This window comes from Panthera uncia, assembly GCF_023721935.1.
Source record: "Panthera uncia isolate 11264 chromosome B3 unlocalized genomic scaffold, Puncia_PCG_1.0 HiC_scaffold_1, whole genome shotgun sequence".
NCBI classification, from domain to species: Eukaryota; Metazoa; Chordata; class Mammalia; order Carnivora; family Felidae; genus Panthera; species Panthera uncia.
The window spans coordinates 23449214-23471824 of record NW_026057582.1 but is presented as its reverse complement, the minus strand read 5'-3'; the positions used below and the strand labels follow the sequence as shown (position 1 = coordinate 23471824).

The 22611-nt window shown below is 38.5% G+C and overlaps 1 protein-coding gene across 1 annotated transcript in view; it reads left to right on the top strand.

The window, feature by feature from the left end:
- NRXN3 (neurexin 3) overlaps positions 1–22611 on the top strand; it is an 896926-nt gene that overhangs the window by 16368 nt on the left and 857947 nt on the right. Inside the window, exon 2 of the mRNA XM_049614079.1 lies at positions 1939–2058. Within this exon, the coding sequence (XP_049470036.1) occupies positions 2016–2058 (43 nt within the window). The 5' untranslated portion in view covers positions 1939–2015. The remainder of the gene's footprint in view (positions 1–1938; positions 2059–22611) is intronic.

Sequence of the window (22611 nt, the reverse complement as noted above, 5' to 3'; positions counted from 1 at the left end):
TTTACCGATCATCTCTAACAAGGCAGACTCCATTTGGAATCTGGCGATGCATCTTATAGGCCTCAGATTGCTTGACAAATCACACCAAGGTTTACTCAAAGTCACTGCCATTATGGTGTGCAATCACAGGCACACCAGTGCCCAACAGGGGTGAAGGCAGAGGTTAATGGCTTTCTTTATATTTGCATTATACTTGATCTCTGGCTTTCATGGTCAGATGGGTTTTTATAAACTCTTCCCATCTAGCTTTCTGAAGTGTTTTCAGGTTGTCTATTTTAGGGCTGTTTTACAGCTGCCTTTTCATGCATCTGTTTTGTATGCTAGACAATAAGGAAAGAGAATCCAAGATATGAGCTATTGATACTACCATGCACACTAAGGTAAATATTAAGTCTTTTGTTGAGCTCTCCAAAGGCCGAAGTGCATTTCCTTTTTTATCTAAAATGTTTAAAGTGTACCCAATTCTAACCAGCTGCTTTAATGTATCAAGAGGGTCTTGTAAGTTTTCTTCTTTGCCACCATGGTGAATTCTTTAGGCAAACTGAGTTTGAGCTTTCACAACAGTGTGAATATACTTAATGCCACTGAAGTGTATACTTAAAATGGTAAATTTTATGTTTTGTGTATTTTACCGTATTAAGAAAACTTTTAAGCATTGAATCAACCATTGAGTTTGTCAGACTGATCTGTAGAGCATGGGCAATATTTGCAGGCAGTACTGTAAATGTGTGGTTAGAGAATATTGCGTTATAACACTCAAGTGAGAGAAATACCATATTATTTTCCTTTCCCTAAATCAAATTAAATGTAGCTTTGAGCTCCCATCTATTGGAAGGGTGTGTGATCAAATCAATCACATTATGTTTGAGAGAATACATTTCTTAGGATTCTTCAAAAATTTGGGTGAGACTTTCATGAAATCAAGAAAACAGGAGTGGAGGGTTATGTCCTTCCCATAGGCCCCTTTGTAATTATTTCTGTTTGCTACGTGATGCAACTCTCCAGTTTGATCTTTCACTATCAAGCTCATAGACTTGTTGGTTGCAGAGAGGCTCTTCATAATGGGCCTCTCTACCCACCACAAACCTGGCCAGAGAGATACTTTCTGCTCTTTTCCAGGCTGAAGTGTTGGTTCCATAGGAGCCTCAATAATCCCTTTCATCTTGGACATTACTTCAAAGGGAACATGGATTTCTGTTATTCACAGAAACTCCCAAGTTCCTATCCCTTTTCTCACCTCAGAAAAGCTCATGCCTTTTGGCCAGGCTCTCTGGTTCCTTACACCCCAGCACTCAATCAGCCTTCAGTGAGGACAATTGAATTCTGGGTACCTGACAACTTTGGCTTTTCTACCCTAAGACACAGGAGTTGTTAGTGATCTTGAAAATAAAGGATCTAAGACTCAGAATGGGATGCCTGGGACCTTCTTAATATGGGGAGGTAAAAATGCTTCTTCATCTTTTGAATGTCCAAGGCAGCTAGAACAAGGAGCGATTATTCCACTAGTTTTATCTTTTGTTTTGTTTTTATTTTTGCTATGCAAGCATGAGCATTAGTAACATAATAGTTGCAAGTGTGGCTTTAGAGACAGAGAGTTATTGGACACTAGAGATTGCTGTTACTCCAGGAGACTGGAAAGGAGAAGTCACTTTGAGTTGGGGAGTCAGAGAAAATTACATGGAAGATGTAAGATTTGAGCTGGGTTATTTTGGATAACATAGAGGTAGAAGATACCGTAACCTAAAGAATAGTGCTATAAAAGCTCAAAGAGTTTGGGGTGGAATAATCAAGTTTACAAGATAGTACAGGAATGTGGACCCTTTTCTCTAGGAAATAATTTTGAGAGGAAGTTGGGGACAATCTTTCCTGGAATGTTTTATGCATGCCAGTTATTTCATTCATCCAACAGATATTTATTGTGTACCTACTATATTCCAGGCACTGTTCTAGGCCCCAAGGATTGAGCAATGAAGAGGACAGGAAAGGTTCTTTCCTTCATGCTGATTATACACTAAATGTGGAGACAAGCAATGAAAAATAAGAAGATACATGCATATGGTAATGCCATGTAGTAGTAGAGCTATGAAAATTTAAAGCAAGGAAATGTGATAAAATGTGACTGGAAAGATTAAACAACACTTTAGAGAGGGAAGCCAGAGATGGACACTTAGAGTAGGTGATGCTATTTAAGCTGAAATTTGAATGAAAAGCAGGAGGCATTCATATTAATGGTTAGAACAAAGGCTCTAAGGTGGGAATGAGCTTCATAGGGTCAAGGAGAAGCACATAGGCCGGTAGGTTGGTGCATGAAGGAAATGGGATGGGAGATCAGACTACCCTGTAGGTTATTTGGAAATATTAAATTAATTCAATTAAACCAATTAAGTCAGAATCTCTGAGATGGGGTCCAGTCCACAGTATATACTAACACCTCTTGAAGTGATTCTAATGAGTAGCAAAGGTTGAGAAGCACTGTATTAGAGAGAAGAACGAAAAGAAGAAGAGTTTCTTTTTGAGCGGGTAGAAGATGTTGAAGGAATGGGATGGAGTAGGAGTGATGTGAAGATTATAATCCTGCAGGAGTATCCTGGGGTTGGATGGATTATTGTCCTTGACCTGGTGGTCAATGGAGTCCAGAGTGGCCTGTTCCAAGGACAAGGTCCCTAGGTTCTTTAGTTAGTGTCCTTTGCCTGTTTGCTGAAGTGGCTTGTGCCAATTATGGCAGAAGTCAAAGAGTTAAGTTTTAGTTTACTTATTTTCTGCAGTTCACAGAGGTCCAACCCTCTGAGCTAGAGATAAGGCAGATGGTCCTGAGCTGGAAAAACTTGCCCAGATAACCTCTCCTTCTTGAAGAGGATTTAAACTGAGGATTTAAAAAACAGTTTAAATAATAATGGCCTATAACATCGTTCTACATGCAGAAATTTTTTTTCTATGAAAACTAGATGTTGCCTTAAATCGTCTGTATAAAAAAGTGGGGGGATTGGCTAACAGGAGGGTAGAAGTTGAAGATCCTATAAAGGAAAAAGACTGGCTTCATGGATGGAAAGATGCCACCATGGCTGAGAGAGGATGAGATTCATACAAGACAGAGCTCAAAAGAGGAGGCTCTTGAGCTTAGAGACAATTTGAGGGGACAAGAAAATGATTGTGTGTGGTTAGAAGGAATAGAATAAGAAAAGATATACACAATATAGATGGAGATCTCATCTCTTTAAAATCCTGAATAAGAACATCAAGTGAGGTAGCATAGCCAATAACTAGGGCTCTAGAGTCCAAATTGAATGAATTCTTTAAACACTTTAACCCTCAGTTTCCTCACTTATAAAATGGGAATAATAGTACCTAAGTCATCAGTCACTGTGAAAATTAATGATAAAATGCATGTAAAAGGTGTGGCCCAATGCCTGGCACTTAGTAAGAGCCATTAAATATCAGCTTTCATTGCAGTGTTCCTTAACATCATCAAAATTGCTGTTATAATTAAGATTGCCTCAGTCACAAAACCATGTCATGTTCACCAACAGCCAAGGATTCTAGATAAAAGTAAGGAGGCCAATATGGAGCTAAGTTAATATATGAAGAAGGTGCAGCCTAGGGAATACAGGCAATGGTATTGTAGTAGCATTGCGGTGGCAAATGATAGATATACTTGTATGCATAGCATAATGTATAGAGTTGTCGAATCACTGTGTTGTACCCTTGAAACTAATCTAACATTTTGTGTCAGCGAAACTGCAATGTTAAAAAATGTGAAGAAGCCAAAGCTATAGAGCTCATGTATTCGAAGGGAATCAGAATTTGACTAAATTCATAGTCAATAATTTTTGTCTAGTGTCTTCCATGGGCCACCCATTTGCTTCACTCTAATATACTTTATTCCTCTTAATAATATGGAACAGAGGAAAAGGAGCAAGTCTGGGCAGAGCTCCAGGAGAGAGATTGGCTGTGAAGGATGACAGCCTTAGATGACAAATGTTGGGCAGGGTGATCTCTAAGAAAAGTTTTAGATCATCCACGGCTTAGTTTACCAATCTGGAAGCAGATGTAAAAGTTAGATTGCCAGTCTTGAAGACCAGGAAATCTGGTTTTAAAGACAATGATTACATTGTTAAGTAGTGATAGATTCAAGAGATTTTAACCCTTTTGCTTGGGTGTCAGTGGGAAGCACCAAGGTCAGGATCTACATTTATAGTGTGGACTTCTGGATCTGTGTCCCCGGAGGGAAAGTTGATATGTGAGCTGGTGTGGAGGATTTGGGGAGAACCTGTATGAAAAGTAACAATGAAAACCAAAAAAAATAAAAATAAAAACAAAAAACAGTGAGTCCTCTGGGTGAGTAAGGTAGAATATTGGAGAGAATGTTGCTGAAATTTAAGAAATAACTAGTCCGTGAATCATGAGAGGAATTAGCAAAGAATCAAAAAAATCTTATCATTAACATTATATATAATTATAATAAACTGGGAATTAGGAAGCCTGCATGCTAGACTATCTTACATGCAAGTAACTGGAATAATCTAGCCCTCAGTTTCTTCAGTCTGAAAAATAAGGACATTGAATTAGGTGATGGATAATGCATCTTTTTGTTTAAAGTACTGTTATTCTATGGAGTACAGAGAAGCTGATGATTTGGGCTCAGTGGTATACAAGCTTAAGGCAGCAATTGAGAAAGTATTTTACCTTCTTAGGTTTTCATGCCAAATCCAGCTTTGTTTTATTTGAATGTATTTTAGGATTTCTTTCTCTTGGGATGAATGGAAATAGACATTGTATAAAGGTATAAATCAATGTACATTTATTGGGGGTGCAGCCAATGGCCTCACAAATAGAAAGTGAAAAGAGGTCTTAGGCTGTTTAAAAAGTTGATTGAAGTAATGCTGGGTTATGAGTCATAGTGACCAGACTCTTATGAAGACATCACATTAACAAGTTCTGTCCTAACTCTGCATTTGCCTAATATATATGGGTGTCTAGAATTTGGTGAGAGAGTGCTGTCTACTGAGCTGTCCCCACTGTTGTTAGAGTAAAGGCACAGAAATGAATCTTTAAGCACACCTGTTTTCCCTGTCATCATATTTGTCACAGAAACAGACTCCCCATGCTCATTATCAAGAAGCTCATATGTTATCTCCAATTCACATTTGTTCACCTCGTTCTCTTCATTGCATTAGTCAAGTTCAGAAACTAGACTGTCAGCTGCCAGACAGGCTGCTCTTTCTCTTGAGAGATAGGTGAATACCATTTAGTAATTCATTATCAAAGCTTACAGTCCTAGAAGATGTTTTGGCCTTCAATTCAATTACCCAGAAAAGCAAGCCATAAGGAAAAGAAAAGTGCCTGGGACAATTAGATGTGCTATCCAGTAGTCAAAAAAATTTTCACCTCTGCAAATTCAGGTTCATTTTCTGTTCCTAAGTCATCAGAGGGAAACACAAGATGTTCACTGTCAGTTTGGACTGTCAAAAAAGCTTGTCCGAAATCTGTACAGTTGTCACTCCTTATGTATTATTGCTTCAGAACCAGAGATCCAACTTCCTGTGCTTCAACTTTCTGATGAGACCTTCTGGGATGATATGTGTGTCTTTGATGAATATATGAGCTGGAGTTGAAAATAGAGTAACCTGCTTCTGTGAAGTTATTAGAACCCAGATTGCGTAGATTAATCTATGGAGTTTGGAAAAAAAAGATCTAAAACATGGTATCTGCTCATGAAGCCTTTACAACCTATTTGGGGAGTTAAAGTTTACACTTATACACTTAGAACCTTATTTTTAGTAGTTTCTTGGCAGTTTTAAATTTCCTGTACTATAGTGCACCAACTACCCAAATATGATGCTGTAATGAAGGTTATGGGAGGTCAGAAAAGAGGCTGAGTTTCTGAGGAAATGGTAGCTTAGGTGGAGTTTCACTCACCTAGAACAACTGCCCTCTTTATGTTCAGTGACACTCTTTGTTACTTGCATTCTTCTCCAGGCAGGGATATAACCCATTCTGGAGTTTTAGGAGCCCGAATTAGGAGTGTGCTTAATTTGAATTTTGCTTCACATGTGAAGTAAAAGGGAAACAATTGAAGGCCCCAAAGCAAAGGTGGCTTGAGAACCAATGAGAAAGTCTGTGAACTCTCAAAACCGAGGGAGGTCCAGCACATAGTGGGTGTGATTTAGTCTCTAACTAGGATAGGTACTTGTTTGGTACTTGTTTGCTCCTTGTCCTTGATGTATACGGGAGCAAGCTTTATAAGCAGCAGAATTTCACCTAGAAGCCAAGCTTACTGAACTTATGCCTTTGTCTCTTCTGCTATAAAGTGGTGAACTCATAGCCCCTGCTTCAATTGGTTCACAGGTAGATACATCCTGAAGTAAGTAGGGGTAATTCTTGAGTTTTTCTATTCCAAAGCTTACCTCAGAAAGGAAAAGAGTACATTCTGGAGGTATTATGGGAGACAAGACAGGACTGCAATGGGTTGTCCCATTGATCATTCTTTATAGACTCTTTTCTCTGTGCTAGCTTTTGCTCTACCAGTTGCCTAGTCATGGGAAAAAGAACCTTAACCAGGGACTGTCAGTCTTCTCCATGGAGTCAGTCAGCTGCCCTTTAGCCTATACAGAGATAGGCTCTGGTGTATCATACTGCTACATGTCAGGCAGTGGTTCAATAATTTACCATGCAACTTGTCTATGGATCGGCATAGACAAAGAATAAGGTCTAATATGTAAAAACCTTATAAAGAAGTTAAAACTTATGGTAGCAAAGGATCTTGGAGAATTGGGGAACTTGGGAGCCATTTATGAAATGTATGCCTTTGCTAAAGACCATTTTGGCAAACCAAAGGGTCTCTACCCATTACCCTGACTCAGGAAAATCCGGGCTCTGATAATCATGAATATAATGATTGAGTTCCCCACATCTACTAGCCCACTGCAATCATTTTGATGCCTTCACAAGAAAATGATTCATTTTCATCTATCCCATGGCTACTTCCATTCCCTGTATGTTTATTTATGAAGCATTTTATTGAAGTGGTTCCCCATTATGTGAAATTTAAGACTATTTATTCATTAATTCATTTATTCAGTACAACTAATTGAGCATATACAATGTACCTGGCACTGGGAAAACAAAATAATAAACCACTATATTTGTCCTTGAAGTCATCTCTCTCTCTTTATAGAGGTTAATTATAAATTATTGTAATGCAGAGTGAGAAATATCACTGAGTCAAATGCAAAATGCTAAAGAAAATAGCAATGTCTAGGTTGGTTGGAAAGATTCACATAGAAGGTGACATTTGTTCAGGGCCTCAAAGAATGAGTAGGAGTTTCTTAGGTGAATCAGGGGAAAGGGGGGAATATATGTGAAAGAAAGTTCATGCATGAGGACACAGAAGACATGGTACAAATTCAAAACTAGATTTCACCACTTATAAGCTGGGTATTCATTTAGGTTATTTTGAAGCCTCAATAAATATCATTACTTATAAAATATAGATAAGTTATTTCTTGTCAGCTTAAAAAGTTATATTGAGACTCAACTATCCTCATGTTTTTGAAATGAGTTTGAAAATAAGGTGGGTTGAGTTTGAAAATTGTGTGGATGGTTGTCCAACCCTTCATGAGGGGAGTAGAGAGTACACTGCTCATCACCATGGTAAAGGTTAGGGTCTGTGAGAATCACAGGGGGCAGAGGAGACACAGACATTAAAATGATGGAGCTGAGAAGTTAATCTGTTTCTTTTTTTTAATAGCTCTGCATGGAAGCTGTCAGTGGGGCTCTCTCTCAGCTAGATTTATGGCTTCTGAATGACATTGTTTTACTTTGCCATTTGGAGGCTAAACAAGGCTGGAGGGAACAAGAGTCTTATTTTCCTATCAGTGGCAAATGCATATCAATCAATGTAATTGAAGTCCAAATGGAATAATTTATGGGAGACCCATTGCATCCTCCCTTGCCTTCTTTCTCTCTTTCTTTCTGTTCCATCCTATTCTCTCCATCATCATTTCTTTCTGGCTCTTTCTGGTGTTCAGTCTTGTCTTATGATAAGTACAACCAATTAGAAAATTGTTGCTCTCACCCTTTGGCCTGTTTCTCTTGATGTTTAGGTTAGTTTGGCATCAGATCCTCTCCAAAGGACACATCTTTCCAGAAAGAAATCTATCACATTTAATAGTTGCCATTTAGATATTAATCGTCAGAAATAAATAGTGGAGGAAGATTCCTTATTCTTGAAAGTCATAATTAGCCAATGCTATTTAGGAGACATTCTCTACCTAAAGCCCAGGGTTGATTTTTACAATGACTACTTAGCAATCAAGGATAGAAAATGAGCAACACTTATAGGCTCTTGTATTAATTATTTTGTGGGGGATAGATGTAAACTTTGGGGTGGGGCAAATCACTCAGATTTTTCTTGGAGAGATGGAATGTATACTTCTATAAAAACTTACAAAAGCTTATTTTGCTGGGTGGTTTACAATGTAAGATAATAAAATGATAAAACTGAGTAAGAGGCTCACTGTCTCAGTAGATCTTATTTGTATATCTGGATGAAATTAAAAAAAAAAAAGGAATATGTATTCTTGGAGGATATACAATAGGCAACTTGGGGACCAGAAGAAAAGAAGAATGAAAATACTTTATTGCCAGGTACCTCGCTGGCTCAGTTGGTTAAGTATCTGACTTAGGCTCAGGTCATGATCTTGTGGTTCATGAGTTTGAGCCCTGCATTAGGCTCTGTGCTTACAGCTCAGAGACTGGAGCCTGCCTCAGATTCTGTGTCTCCCTCTTTCTCTGCCCCTCCTCTGCTCTCTCTCTCTATCAAAAATAAATAAACATTTAAAAAAAGAAAATTACTTTATTGTTGTCTTTTACTGTTTAAGAAATCCATATAACAGAGGATAATGACCCACTGTTTTTTTTTAATGTTTATTTATTTATTTTGAGAGAGAGAGATAGAGAGTGAGTGGGGGAGGGGCAGAGAGAGGGAGACAGAGAATTCCAAGCAGGCTCCGTGCTGCCAGTGCAGAATCCTATGTGGGGCTCAAACTCACAGACTGTGAGATCATGACCTGAGCCAAGACCAAGAGTTGGTTGCTTAACCAACTCAGCCACCCAGGCACCCCTGACCCACTGCTTTTTAATCTCACTAATAAATTAGTAGAAAGGAATAGATAAAAGTGAAGAGGAATGATTTTAGTTGAACTTCAATAAAATATCCTTATTGTTTATTTTTTATATCATAGGTTTCTTAAAGTAGGGTATTTCTTATCTGACCGATATGATTTAGGTGTCATCTTGTCACAAGGTAAAGTCTATAAAGGTGGAGGAAGTGTATGTATGTTTAAAGCAAAGGATGAATATTTATTGAGGTCATACTACTGAGTGCATACTATGAATTTTTTATATAAATTAATCTCATTTAATCAAGAGTGTGATAAGTAGGTTATTTCTACATTTATTTTATAAATGAGAAAACTGAAAACAAAAGAAGCTAAGTAACTTGATCAATGTTATGTAGCCATGATGTGTCAGAGTCAGGATTTAAATCCAGGTGTATCTGACTCTAAATTCCATATTCTAAATTCTTCATATTGTACTATGATACCCAATAAATAACTGTTGACAGGCTCATCTCTATTCAAGGTAAGAGAGTGGATCCATTGTTTTCTCGTAGCCTTTTCCACAAGTATATTATCAGAAACACTTGGCTATAATGAGAATAATTTCTCGTATTATCATGGTAGTAGACATCTTTGTGTTTCCTGACTAGTATCTTTTCCTCTTTTTTGGGCAATAGCATTGTTTTCCATATATTTTTAAAATTTTTTTAAATTTATTTTTAATTTTTAAAAATTTTTTAACGTTTATTTATTTTTGAGAAACAGAGCAAGACAGAGAATGAGTGGGGGAGGAACAGAGAGAGAGGGAGACATAGAATCCAAAGCAGGTTCCAGGCACTGAGCTTTCAGCATAAAGCCCAACATGGGGCTTGAACTCACAAACTGTGAGATCATGACCCGAGCTGAAATCTGATGCTTAACCAACTGAGCCACCACATTTTTTCAGTTGAAGGTGTGAATTCCTTTCACTTCAGTTTACCTCCAGTTATAAGGCTGGGCACATAATCTAGGCCTGATCATTCAGAATAGCCTATTCTTACGACCACAGCTCTTGATTTTTCATGTTTCCCAAGCTGATTTTACCTTCTGCTAGAGTCATTAGGGAAGATGATCCCTATCTCCTGGGGTTGTTAAGCAGGTAGGAAGCAAGACTGAGACTGCTAGTAGGAACTGTTCCCATTAATTGGAGAGAAAAAGAGATTGAGATATAAACAATAAGAAGAGAGTCAAGCCCTAATGATATTCTTCAAGACCCTATATCTATCCACACCTGAACCTAATTATTTTTATTCCTTAAAAGCATTTGAATCTATAATGTTTTTCTTTTATCTTAGGTTTAGTTGCAACCAAATTATTTTTAAAATGCACAAAAAATATGTCATTGTTATCTTATTTTGTATCAGTGGCTTGATAAATCACATATCTGTAGTCAATGAAGCAGCACTAATTACAATTGATAATAGTGGCCACAAAGTCTGATCCACACTTTGTGAAGACTTTGGCACCTGCACTAGGTCCTGGATTGTTTCTGGTTGGCCAGCAAATACCTTTAATGCCTTAGACTCTGTAATGCCTGGCAGAATGTCTGAATTTGCCTTGATTGAGCCATCTCTCCTCCCTGTGGAGGTTGCTGTAAACTCAAGGTAAAATGCCAAATGAAAATTGAGGTACTGCTTTATTGTCAATTGCACTTGTGTTCATAACTCCCAATAGCTTTCCAATCAACTTGGTTGGAGCACAGGACTTAGTCTCAAACATAAGCAAACTCTTTCCACCCTCTGATTCAAATCTTATTTCCACCCAGTTGTAAGATCACCGTGCCCAGTAACAGATAGTAAGAAATACAAGAGAGGATGACCAGCAGGTCAGACTTTAATCAAGAGTCTAAATGTGGGTTGGGTTCCTGCACAGATAGGAAACAGTGGAGAAAGCCACACCCAAATGAAAAATTTCAAATTCAGTGCTTCCTTCAACTAGAAAACATGGCTCAATTAATGCCTTGGATTCTGTCCAGGGAATTAGATTGAGAAAAAGAAGTAAATAATCCACAGATTTGGGTACTTTAGCATCATCATCATCATCATCATCACCATCATAATGCATGTTATCAATATACCTCATGAGTGATTTCTGACACAAAGATAAAGCAAACAGTGCTTGAGAACTGGTCTACATTCTAGGAACCGCTGCACTATTCTCAGAAATCTTTATGTATGTTACTTCTTTGTCTTTATTGAATATGTTTATATTTTCACCTATATGTGGGCCATGCTCTTCTAAGATATACCATAGTGGAAAAAAAATCTCTATATTGTGGTATAGAGATCTACTGAAGAAAAGTGCTATATGTGTGTGTTTTGCAACAGGTCAACCTATAGGATGTGTCTCTTAACAGAATCATTGAACCAGACCCAAGGTCCCCAGAGGACTACTTGAGATCATCTCAAGCTTAGGTGTTCAACAGTAAATCTCAAGCTTAGGTGTACAACAGAATGCCTGGAGAACTTACTAAAAACACTGGTTCCTGGGCTCTACCCAAGACCTACTGAATCAATCTCTTCTGGTGGGGTGAGGGTGGGTAGTGCATAAGTATACTTATTTATAACACCTTTCTCAGGTGATTCTTATGCCAGTTCACAAAATAGCCCTTGGAGATCCATTTATCTTTTACCTTCAAGTTAAAAAACATCACTCTGAAATCTTATGAGCCAGATAAAACTTTAACATGTATTTAAAGATGTTTGCAAAAATATATATGCAACCTCTCTCAGCAAATTTTTTTGTTCAATAAACTTCATTTTCAAAATACTGTTTCATCTCGCATAAATCCCTGGCATTGCAAACTAAGTCTGTTTCCCACTGTCTGCTTATTGTTATTGTTGACATTGTTGTTTTGTGCTGTTACTGAGGCCCATGTAGGTTATGGGCCATATACATGAAGTCATGTCACAGGTATGCTTTTTTAGCTTCTTAATTCCCTATTAAGGGAATTAAGGGAATTCCTTAATTCCCCCTTCTTAATTCTATTTTTAATTTGACTTTTAATTCTAAGGTGTCTATACTTGTGATGTTTTATTGATTCTATTTTTTCTCAGTAAGATCCATTACTCAAACCTCATCTGAACCCAGGTAAAGTGATTGAAAATGACATTAAAATTAACCAGATCTTATCAATTTGTAGGGTGTAAGGGGAGAAAAGGATCATGAAAGGGGACAGAATGAGAGTCTGGGAGACTGAATGTGAATTTTAGAGGAAATGATGACTCCAATAAATGTCTTTTTTCTCCCTTCTTTTGCATTCTCCTGGAAGCTAATCCGATTGGCATAATCCTCTTAACTGCCTGTGTTCTATCAGTATTTTATCTGATCTACTTCTCTGACAATCCTTTCTATGGTTTGCTAGCTTCCACCTATTTCTGAGAACGTTTAGCTATTACAGGGGAAAATCAACTGTTTCTCCATTTTTATACAAATTGGGGTTCTTGGGATGCTTAGAAAATGGAGAGACCTTTGCAAAGGCTGGATTTGTGTGAAAAGTCTGGGGACAATGTTTCCAGCTTTTAAAATTTGGCAGGGAGAGATATAAACAGGCCTTCTCCCTCATCTCCAAGCTGGCTCCTGATATGCATACCATTAGTATGGGTCAGAGGATTGTTGGTCTGAGTCAGAAGATGCAAGATAAAAGGAACCATGAACATAAAAACTGGCCCACATGCCTAGGTACTAAGAACATTGACCAGTGGATAGGCTTGACTATTTCTTTTGTTTATGCCATCAAGGAAATTAGAGCATGATGAGGGACATCTTTCACTTCCTATAGATAAGGACAGGGATTCTCTTCCTATAGACCCAACCCTATCTGTGTTCTGCTTTCTGTGGAGTATGATCTCAGGGATAAAAAGGCATGACCACTTGCCCCAGTACTTCAATACCTCTGCTTTACATTATGCCATAATTACTTCATCTAGTTGGGAATTCAAATCTCTCTAAATTAAAATACTCCTGAGAAGGGTCTAACCTTAATCCCTTTATCAGCTTACTCTGTAATTATCAATTAATACTTTAGGAAAGATTAGCTGGCAACCAATGGGAATCAAGATAGTGGTGACATAGTGAGTTCTCCTGGTTTTGCTACTCATTAGCAAGGTGACCTTGATTTTTAAGTTTCTTTAGGTCCTGGGTTTTTCATTTTTTAAGTAAAGGGGCTAGGTACTAGGATCTTGGACTTTCTTCCTATTCTGGTTCCATGAGAGAGTTCCAAATGCGTTCCTAGATTTCTAACTGGCTGGGAATAAGAGACTTCCTTCATGGCTTTCTTTATTGTGTTCCTAGAACTTAGGCCATATAATCATGGGTCTAGTGAAATGAAAAGAGTGTGGCCAGAGAGTGAAAACCACGGGAAGCCTAGATTGCCACAGAATTGCTTAGTTGCAAACCCTGAACAGCTGCATCCCAGAGATGAGTTTGCAAAGGAGGAGTTTATATGGGATGTCACAGCTCAACAGCAGAAAAATAGGCTGATACAATCAGAAAGCATGCCAGGCCATTGTGGACATCTGCCGTGCAGAATGACATCAAGTGGCTGTCTGAACACGATCTGCAATCCCTCTCTTGACTTTGAAGAGACCCCTGGGCCCGAAACTTTAAATCTGCACAGATAGCATATAGCCAGCAGGCCTGGCTTTCTCATGTCAACATGATGCAAATGTTTCTGTGGATAGAGAGCTTGGAGTCACGAGAACTGCATTCCAGTGTGATATCTTCACACACACACACACAGACACACACACACACACACACACACAATACTATTATTACTTTGAGATTTCCTATATCCAAAGCAGTGGACTAAGTGTTTTACATACTTTATCACATTCAGGTTATGACCTTGGGTTCTTAACTTCTGTGGGCCTTCCTGTCATTATTAATAAAAATGGAACATTTCAGCCATATCCAATAATAGTAACTAGAATTTACCAAATGCTTACTATGCACTAGACACTGGAGGAAGCCCTTTTTGTGCATTATTATATTATTTACTTATTAATCCTAAGAAGTAGGTAGGAACTATGATTATTTCCATTTTACAGGTGGTGAAGTTGAATTGGAGTAGGTGGGATTAAGCAGCACCGAATGGAATTTGTAGAAGGAAGGGGCTTCATGTTTCTTTTCTTCCTGAATATTGCTGCTATAACCCAGAATTACCCTAAAGGGGATTTCTGTCTTTAGTTCTGATTCCATGAAGCCATTTCATCTCAGTGAAGGGCAAAAGGAAGACTCTTTGTTCTCAGTTGCGTGGATGGAGGTAGTGAGGTAGACATGAGAAACAGAATCCAAGAGATGTTCTGGAGCTGGAATGAAACTGCTTGTTAAGAGTGCATGTGAATTCCAGAGTTCTGTCATGAGGAAGTCTTGTTGACTAACTTCCTAAAGTCACCAAAAATAATATCAATAAACTAAATCCATCCCTTTGTTTCTCCATACACCTTCTTTTCTGCATTGTCCTCCAGGGTTCTGTCTTATTGAGCTTTCTAAGCTTCAGTGTTCATGATCTGAAAAATGCAATTAATAATACCCTTTATTGGCTGGTATGCATGTGGAGGGGAGGTAAATAGGAGAATTAAATAAGATAGCAGACATTAAAGTATTTTGTCAATTATGAACCAATATATATGTGGGGCCTAATAGTGACCATGTTGACTGATTTAGTATTTGTTACTGCTACAGGACTACATCTCTCTTATTTGAAAGAAATGCCTTCTGATATTTACTTTCTTTTCTAAAAAGATTGTGTTTTGCTAATTTTCTTCCTTCCCTGTGAAATAAAATTATATCAAGGAGAATTGAAAATTAAAAAAAAAAAAAGCTGTGCAGTAATTGGTAGGGAAAGGATAATGAGAAGAAAAGCAGACAACTGTCTGCTGTTTAGCATATCTGTGAGTGTGTTAATTTAATTAGAACTGCCCTGTATAAATATTAAACTCAATTCACTTTCTTTTATAGCTCCTTTGCTTTTCAAAGTATTCCCAGTTACAGATTATCTTTTTAAAATTCTTCTGTGAGTTTGAGGGAGTTAATGGCAGAAAGACAACCCAAATTTAAATGAACTGAGAGAGCTTTTCATCTTATCACACTTTGTCTCCCTCTGTTATTTTGCTTTGCCTGGCTGCTGGCCCAGAGGCAAAAGAGTGCTTGATTTTCTTGCCTTCCTAGGTAGAGGTGACGTAACAACTTCCCTTCAGTAGAATATATATTTTGTGTTGTTTTTCTAGAAGAAGAATTAGATTGTTTTATGTCTCCATGCTCCCAATCATTTGTGAAAAATCACCCAACTTATCCAGGTCACTGGCCAGGATGTGGGATATAGTTTAGATGGTTGTTTCATTTGATTCTCCTGACAACTATTAGGTGAGAATAACATTATCCCCATTTTACAGATGAAAGTAGAGTCAGTAAGTAAGAGAGCCAATCATGTTTGAACTCAAGCATATTTTTAGTGTTATAAATGGTGTGCTTAATTCCTAGATTGCACTTTGGATAGACGTGGGATAATGGTAGTCAAACAATTGCCCATGGAATTAGTTTGAAGTGAATTCAAGAGAATCATAGAATCCCATAGGCAGAAGGGACCTGACCTCTCTTATAGAACCTATCTTTTAGGATGAAGGCAAGGGAAGGATAGTCCTGCAAATATACAGTCAAATCCTATCTTTATTTAAGATTTTGGCATTTTGTTCATCGTGGACTTTTGAATTCATTAAAAAAATGTCGCATTAAAATATTATTTATTGACTACTGAGTAGTTTTTTGGGGTGCTCCTTTAAATTTTGTGCTCCAGATGATTAAGATACTTGTCTCAGGATATCCTTGTCTAGGATACCCTAGTCCTGGAACTGTAGAGCAGACACAATGCTAGGTAGTCTACGAATCCTATTCCTTTATTTTTCACATGAAGAAACTGAGGCTTTAAATCACAAAACTGGTATTAATAAACCATGTCTCTTGACTCACAATTCAGTGCTCTTTCTGCTACAGAAAGTTGGAGATAATAGTGTGACAGATGAGCATCAGGAGAGTGTGATCTCATAATAAAGCCTGACTAAATATACCAGGACAAAAATGTAGAGTCCATGAACTGCACGTGTCTGTTTAGCACACAATCTAACAAGTAGAAATCCAACAAGTAGAAATAGCTGCAAATTGTAACAGGTAAACTTAGATTAGACTGAAAGAACTACTTGACAGTGTGGAAGGTGAGGTGTACTGGCTTCTAGAAAATGGCACAAAATAAGAGTGGTAAATGCAAACATCTTAGGTTGGGTGTAAAAAAGTGGTGTGGTTGGTGGCAAGCTGGGGAGAGAGACCATAAGTAGAAACAAGTTCTGTAATTTTTTGATCACTGGAGAAGCAAGGTCTTTTTTCTTTCTTTCTGGGTCTTAGACACCTGTTCAATTTCAAGTTAAAATTATTTCCTTGAAGCAACTTGAACTTAACTTGGCAGCATCTTCTCCTTCCCCACAGAAATTCCTTGTTATTGCTTCTTCTTTACCTTTGCAGTTCTAATCAGCAAGACTGCTTCCCCAGTTCTCTCTCCTTCTTCAGTTATCTGCTCCGATAGCACTGGGTCCTATATTACAGCATTTTCGAACACATTGAGTTGGCTCTCTGCTATCCTAAAACACATGAGCTCTTTCACAATTACTGTGCAATGGCCCCATTATGGCATTTTCAGCTTCCCATGCTGGGCCATCCCATCCCCCATTAACAAATCACCTTGCAACCACATCTCCTTTTCTTGGATGACTTTTATATAGGACAACACACATTCAGACTGGGTAAGAGAATTACACAGGCAGGGGCTTTCCTTTACTCTGCAGTGAATACTCAGCATCTATTGTAGTTCTTAGCTGCAAATGTAGGAGGCCTACCATACTGTTGGATGAATAAATAATTACACAAGTGCAATTTAATTCACTCCAAATTGGGTATCTCCTAAAAATCACATAAGAATTTTGAAAATGGCCAAAATGCAACACATTTCATAGCAAAACCACAGCATGGGTAATTCGGTAGATGCAAGAAAGAAAAAAAGCTGTGACGTTTTACATGTGGCCTGATAAACAACTAGAGCTGTGGATCCTGTCTTTTTAAACAGGCCCAACACTTGCTGGCCCTGTCCTGTGCGCATGTGGAAGTTTTCAGCACCATGGATAGAGGTGCCACATTTCCTTTTATCTGTAACCACCTGAACAGCAGGATGAAGAAATACTCAGGGTTTGGGACAGGGCTCTCAGCCACTGTGGTGGAAATTACCCCCTTTTAGCAGAAGAACATTCACTTAGAGCCTTTTTATTTCCCTTTTCCCTTGGACGAACTGCATTTTCAGCTGTCAAGGCACTTAGGCTTTTACAGGTTGGTTTTCAGATGCCTAGAGGATGGAGGGGGGCTGCCATGGAAATTGGAATCTTCTGAGTTTTGACACTCCAGGGGAACCTCCAGTAGTGGGTGTCCCTGCTGATGGCTGGGATGTCTCTTATGCTAGGCATGACCATCATGCAAGTAACCAAGTGTAGGTAGGAGGTAGGCCCAGTTGTTCATGGAGCACTCAAGGCCATCTTTTGCCAGAGCAAAAGTTAGGAAAATTAGTAAACTCAGTTAAGATGTAACTGGTGGAATATAATATACACACCCATGAGGGTAAATTCTTCCCAAACTTACAGGTTTTACTGTATTTGGTTGTAAAACCCAAAAGCCAGATTGACTCTCAGTCCCTGTTGAATCCTTTTTAGGGATAAGGTGATAAGGCTTCCACTCTGGCCTTTCCTAAGGATTCTGTCTTCTCATTAGCTATATTCAAATGTAGATTTTTACTGAGGCACACTAAAATGACTTTTGGTAGGGGGAGGGTTCTCATTAGGTATCCTCTGAGTGTGCTTACTTTGTTTTCTACATTTGATGCCTTTCCTTTATTTTCTTGAAACATCTTTAATTTTTGCAATCTGTTTCTTCCTTTTTGCCCCATTTCTAGACATCATAAACAATCTGAGCTTGTCCTCTTCTTATGGTGATAGATATCCTGAGCCCCTTTGGTGAGGAATCTCAGGACAGGAACTGTTAGAGATTGGCCAAATGCCAGAGCTGTCTGCCCTTTGCCCTGCAGCTAGGAACAATTCCACATGGCTATTTCTGTCTGTGTCCCAGATTCAAAAAAATGGGAGATGTTTTCTTCCTACACCTTATGTCAATCTCCATCTCAGCATCCAATTGCTATAATCGTAGAACCAGAGATCTCCCAGTCTGGGTATTTGCACATCACGATGAGAATCACTAAAACTAAGATTGCCTGATGAAAGAGTAGGAGTAGAAATTTTACCTGAACTACAAATTACCTTATAATGTTGGCTTGAGAGAGAATTTAGGGTTGACCAAGGGGCGTATATGTTTTGTTTGTTTGTTTTTACGAAAGAGCTCATGATATAGTTCATGTTATCCACCTGTATCTGTTATCTACCTGCACAGATCCAAACTGAATCAGAGTGACTTTACCTTTTAGGCTTATGCTGGTACCTACTGTTGGCCTTTAGTGTCTGATAGGATATTTGGAACCCTCCATGAGTTGTGGGGAAAGAACTTCATTAGGTGGTAGATTAAGGCCAGACTTCTCTAACGTGCTTACTTTCTTTTTATCCTTAGGAATACTGTGGACACTTTGAGACTGTATTTTATGCTTCTTTTTAAGAAGGCAAATCTTGGGGCACCTGGGTGGCTTGGTCGGTTAAGCGTCCAACTTCGGCTCAGGTCATGATCTCACGGTCCGTGAGTTCGAGCCCCACGTCGGGCTCTGTGCTGACAGCTCAGAGCCTGGAGCCTGCTTCCGATTCTGTGTCTCCCTCTCTCTCTGACCCTCCCCCATTCATGCTCTGTCTCTCTCTGTCTCAAAAATAAATAAACGTTAAAAAAAAAATTTAAGAAGGCAAATCTTTTGGGGGGAAAGTCTTATGAATGAATTTAGAAATGGCCTCTCTTATACTAGGTTGGCATGCTAAAATGAAGGGCTCTCTCTCTCCTCCTCAGGGGTGGCCTAAATAAATCCCATTCTATATTGTCAACCTCCACTCATCTTAGGATAGTATTTATCCTCTCCTGCTCCTAGTTAATATGATAGCAAACATTGGTCATGCCTGGGCCCAGAGTAGCCATACCAAGAGGCATGGAGATAGTATGAGAATAGGAAGAACTCAATATATGCTTTTGTATTTTGTATTAATAGTCATTCTCAAACAGGCTTTTACACACACCACAGTCACTTTAAATCTTCATTATAACCCTGTGGAATTGTAAGGATTATCTTCAACCTCATCAGGGCCCTCAGCATTTTCATTCAACATTCTACGTTGTGGTGGTCCCTCCTTCCATGTCCTTCAATGATGGTTCCAAAATATCACCACTCTCCTATTTCCCTTGTCCAACCCTCAATTTCATTGGAAAATCTTACTTCTAAATCTGGAGAAAGTTGATACTGTGTTGTGGTGTGTCTTTTAATTCTCCAGCTTTCTTTTATGTATAAACTCTTTTTCTAATTCATTCTTATGTCCTTTTCTTTAGGCTTAGATGTTCCTTCTCTGGGTCAAGACCAGTTGCTTCTATCTTTCAGGACCTTTCTCTATAAGTTACCCTGCACCCACTGCATGATCTGCAGCCTCTCCCTCTCTATTTGGCTTCATTCTGTCAGCTTAGAATATAGCCTTTCCCATCTTCCCACCTACCAAATTTCCCCTGTGACCTCACATCCCTTTAGCTCCTAACTTGCTTCTTTTTGCTTTCTTCTTATTTCTTTTTTGCTCCTCCCCCTTCTTTTAAAATCCAAACCACCGTTCATTATCCAACTCATTAAAATCTGAATTTTCTTTTTTTCAGATCCAGTGAATTTTCCTTAGGCCAATGATTTATCTTCTCACCAAACTTGATATTCCTCCAATATTTGCCATTTTTTAATGTGGCACCACTATTATCCAGCTAGCTACCCGAAAAACTTCACCTTGCCCCTTTTCACATCTTCTGTAAACAACCAACCTCCGTTTATTATTTCTTCCTTAAGAGCTCTCAATTCCATCTTTTCCCCTCTATTCCTACTACCACCACCTCTGTTCACATCTATATACATATAGTCTCTTACTCTCCCACTGCATCAATCTCCTATTATCTGTGCCTCTAATCCTTGCCTGTTGAAGTCCATCCTCCATATTAGTATACATCACCACACATTAACCAGGTGAAATGAAGAGCTGCCCTGATTAAAACCCTCATCACCTCTCTATTGCCTATAGGATTATGTCCAGTTTTCTTCACAAGATCCTCTACAGTATGGCTACCAACTTTCCAGCCTTTTGTTCCCACCAACCCTTACCTTACTTTTTATCTTCCAGCAATACCCAGTTGTTGGTAGTTCCTTGGATTTGATATATTGTTTCTCAGATCCATGGTTTGCTTGAGGTTTCCCCTCTGCCAGCATTGGCCTTTCCCTACTTGCATAGTTAATTCATACAGATCCTTTAAGAATCAGCTCAGGTATCACTTCTCCAGAAAGCCCTCCCTAATGTTTCTCCCATGCTTTCCATCTCTTACCATACAGGGTTAGTTACCCTCCTTTCTGTTGGATAAAATACTGTGCATATGGCTACTATTGCACTCATGGTATTGAATTATGATTATCTCTTCCTGTATTTACTCTCCTCAATATGTCTCCATATTCCCTCAGTGCATCATTTGCATCTCTAGCACTGAGCAGAGTTCTTGACACGCAGGAGGTGCTAAATAGATGTAAGTTTAATACATTTATGCCAAATTTAGAGCAGGTTGAAGAAATTGAGTCTTTTCCTGTGAAGTAAGGGGAAATTTGAAGGGCAGTGGGTTGAAAAAATTTTATCATTTTTGTGGCTTATTTGTCCATTTAATGGAAATTCTGATTTAAACCAAATGACTTCAAGAGTCTTTAGTGAATTTTTCACCACTGGGAAATAATGAGGAAACAGGGAGTTGTCCTCTCCTCTTTTGAATATCACGGAATCCCATTATGAAAACTTTTAAACCTATGATGGTGTTTTCTATCAAGACTAAGATGAATAAGAAGAAATGTTCACTGACAATAATGACTATAGATAAATGCTGTCAGCGGGAGGAAAATGTCAATCACAGATGTCAGTGGACTTACGAAGGCCACGCTGAATTTTATACAAATGTAAACTTTATAAAATAATATTTTAGTGAATGTTGTAATCGTATTCTGAAAGTAGAGTAAGAGTGAAATGTGCTTGTGAGTGATTGCCCAATGCATAAAGAATACGTGATAAAGCAATAAGGAATGAAGATGCCGCAGAGCAGCTAGCCAGATGCAGTCATCCTTATTTCTTTAACCTTTGTTTCTGGATCCTGTTTTGTTTGAGTCATTGTCAAGGCATCCCACAGAGCCATTTCCCATTTTCTTTCTCTTTAGTATGTAAAGTTCTAAACCAGATTCTGATGTAGAATTCCCGGAAGGTCACTATGCTACATTCCTGTTCAGCATTCCTGGGGTTACATTTCCCTTTACAAAAGGTAGCATTTCTGTATTCCACTAGGACCCCTAGATTCTCCTCTTCTGTTTTCTTTGATATTCACCAAAAAACAGGTGCTCTACAACCTGTATTTGTGCAGGTTTTGTAGTAGGCAATTATGTGAGCTTTTAGTGATAATGCTTATTTGTACATTAATCATGGTTTCACTTTAAAAATTAGTTTTTCTTCCCCTTCCCCATTTGTATATGTACACAAATGAATACAAACAAGGAAAGACCTGATTGTTCCTTTGTTATAAGTAAAGACCATCTAATCATAATGAAGCACATTTAATAATTGTGTATAATGAGCAAATTAGAGCAATAATGCGAGGAAATGAGAGCCAATTTCTTGAAATGTTTGTCTTATCTTTTAATTGAAAAAAAGAATTCTCTTTTTCCCCTCAAGTAGAGTGAGACCGACTTCTCAGCTGCCCTACTTCTGCCAAATATGAAGGTATCAGACATTCTGCTTCTCTAATGTTTGCTGGGTGCATCCTGGAGGGAGGGTGGGAAGAGGAAGGAAAAACATCTATTGAATTTGGGGCTTAGTTTCACTATGGGTTATGTGGCAAACTGATTTCAGTAGGACCTATCCATTCATACCTGTATTATTCTTAGGATCAGGCAACAAAATGATTAAAAGTTTAATGATTAAAAGCTGAAGCTTTTTTGGGCTCTGTGCTGACTGCTTGGAGCCTGGAACCTGTTTCAGATTCTGTGTCTCCCTCTCTCTCTCTGCTCCTCCCCCACTCATGCTTTCTCTCTCTCTCTCTCTCTCTCTCTCTCTCTCTCTCTCTATCTCTCAAAAATAAATAAACATTAAGTTTTTTTTTCAAAGCTGAAGCTGTGGTGTTTGGAAAGACTAGATTCCTGGTCCTTGGCTTTGCCACTGTACTA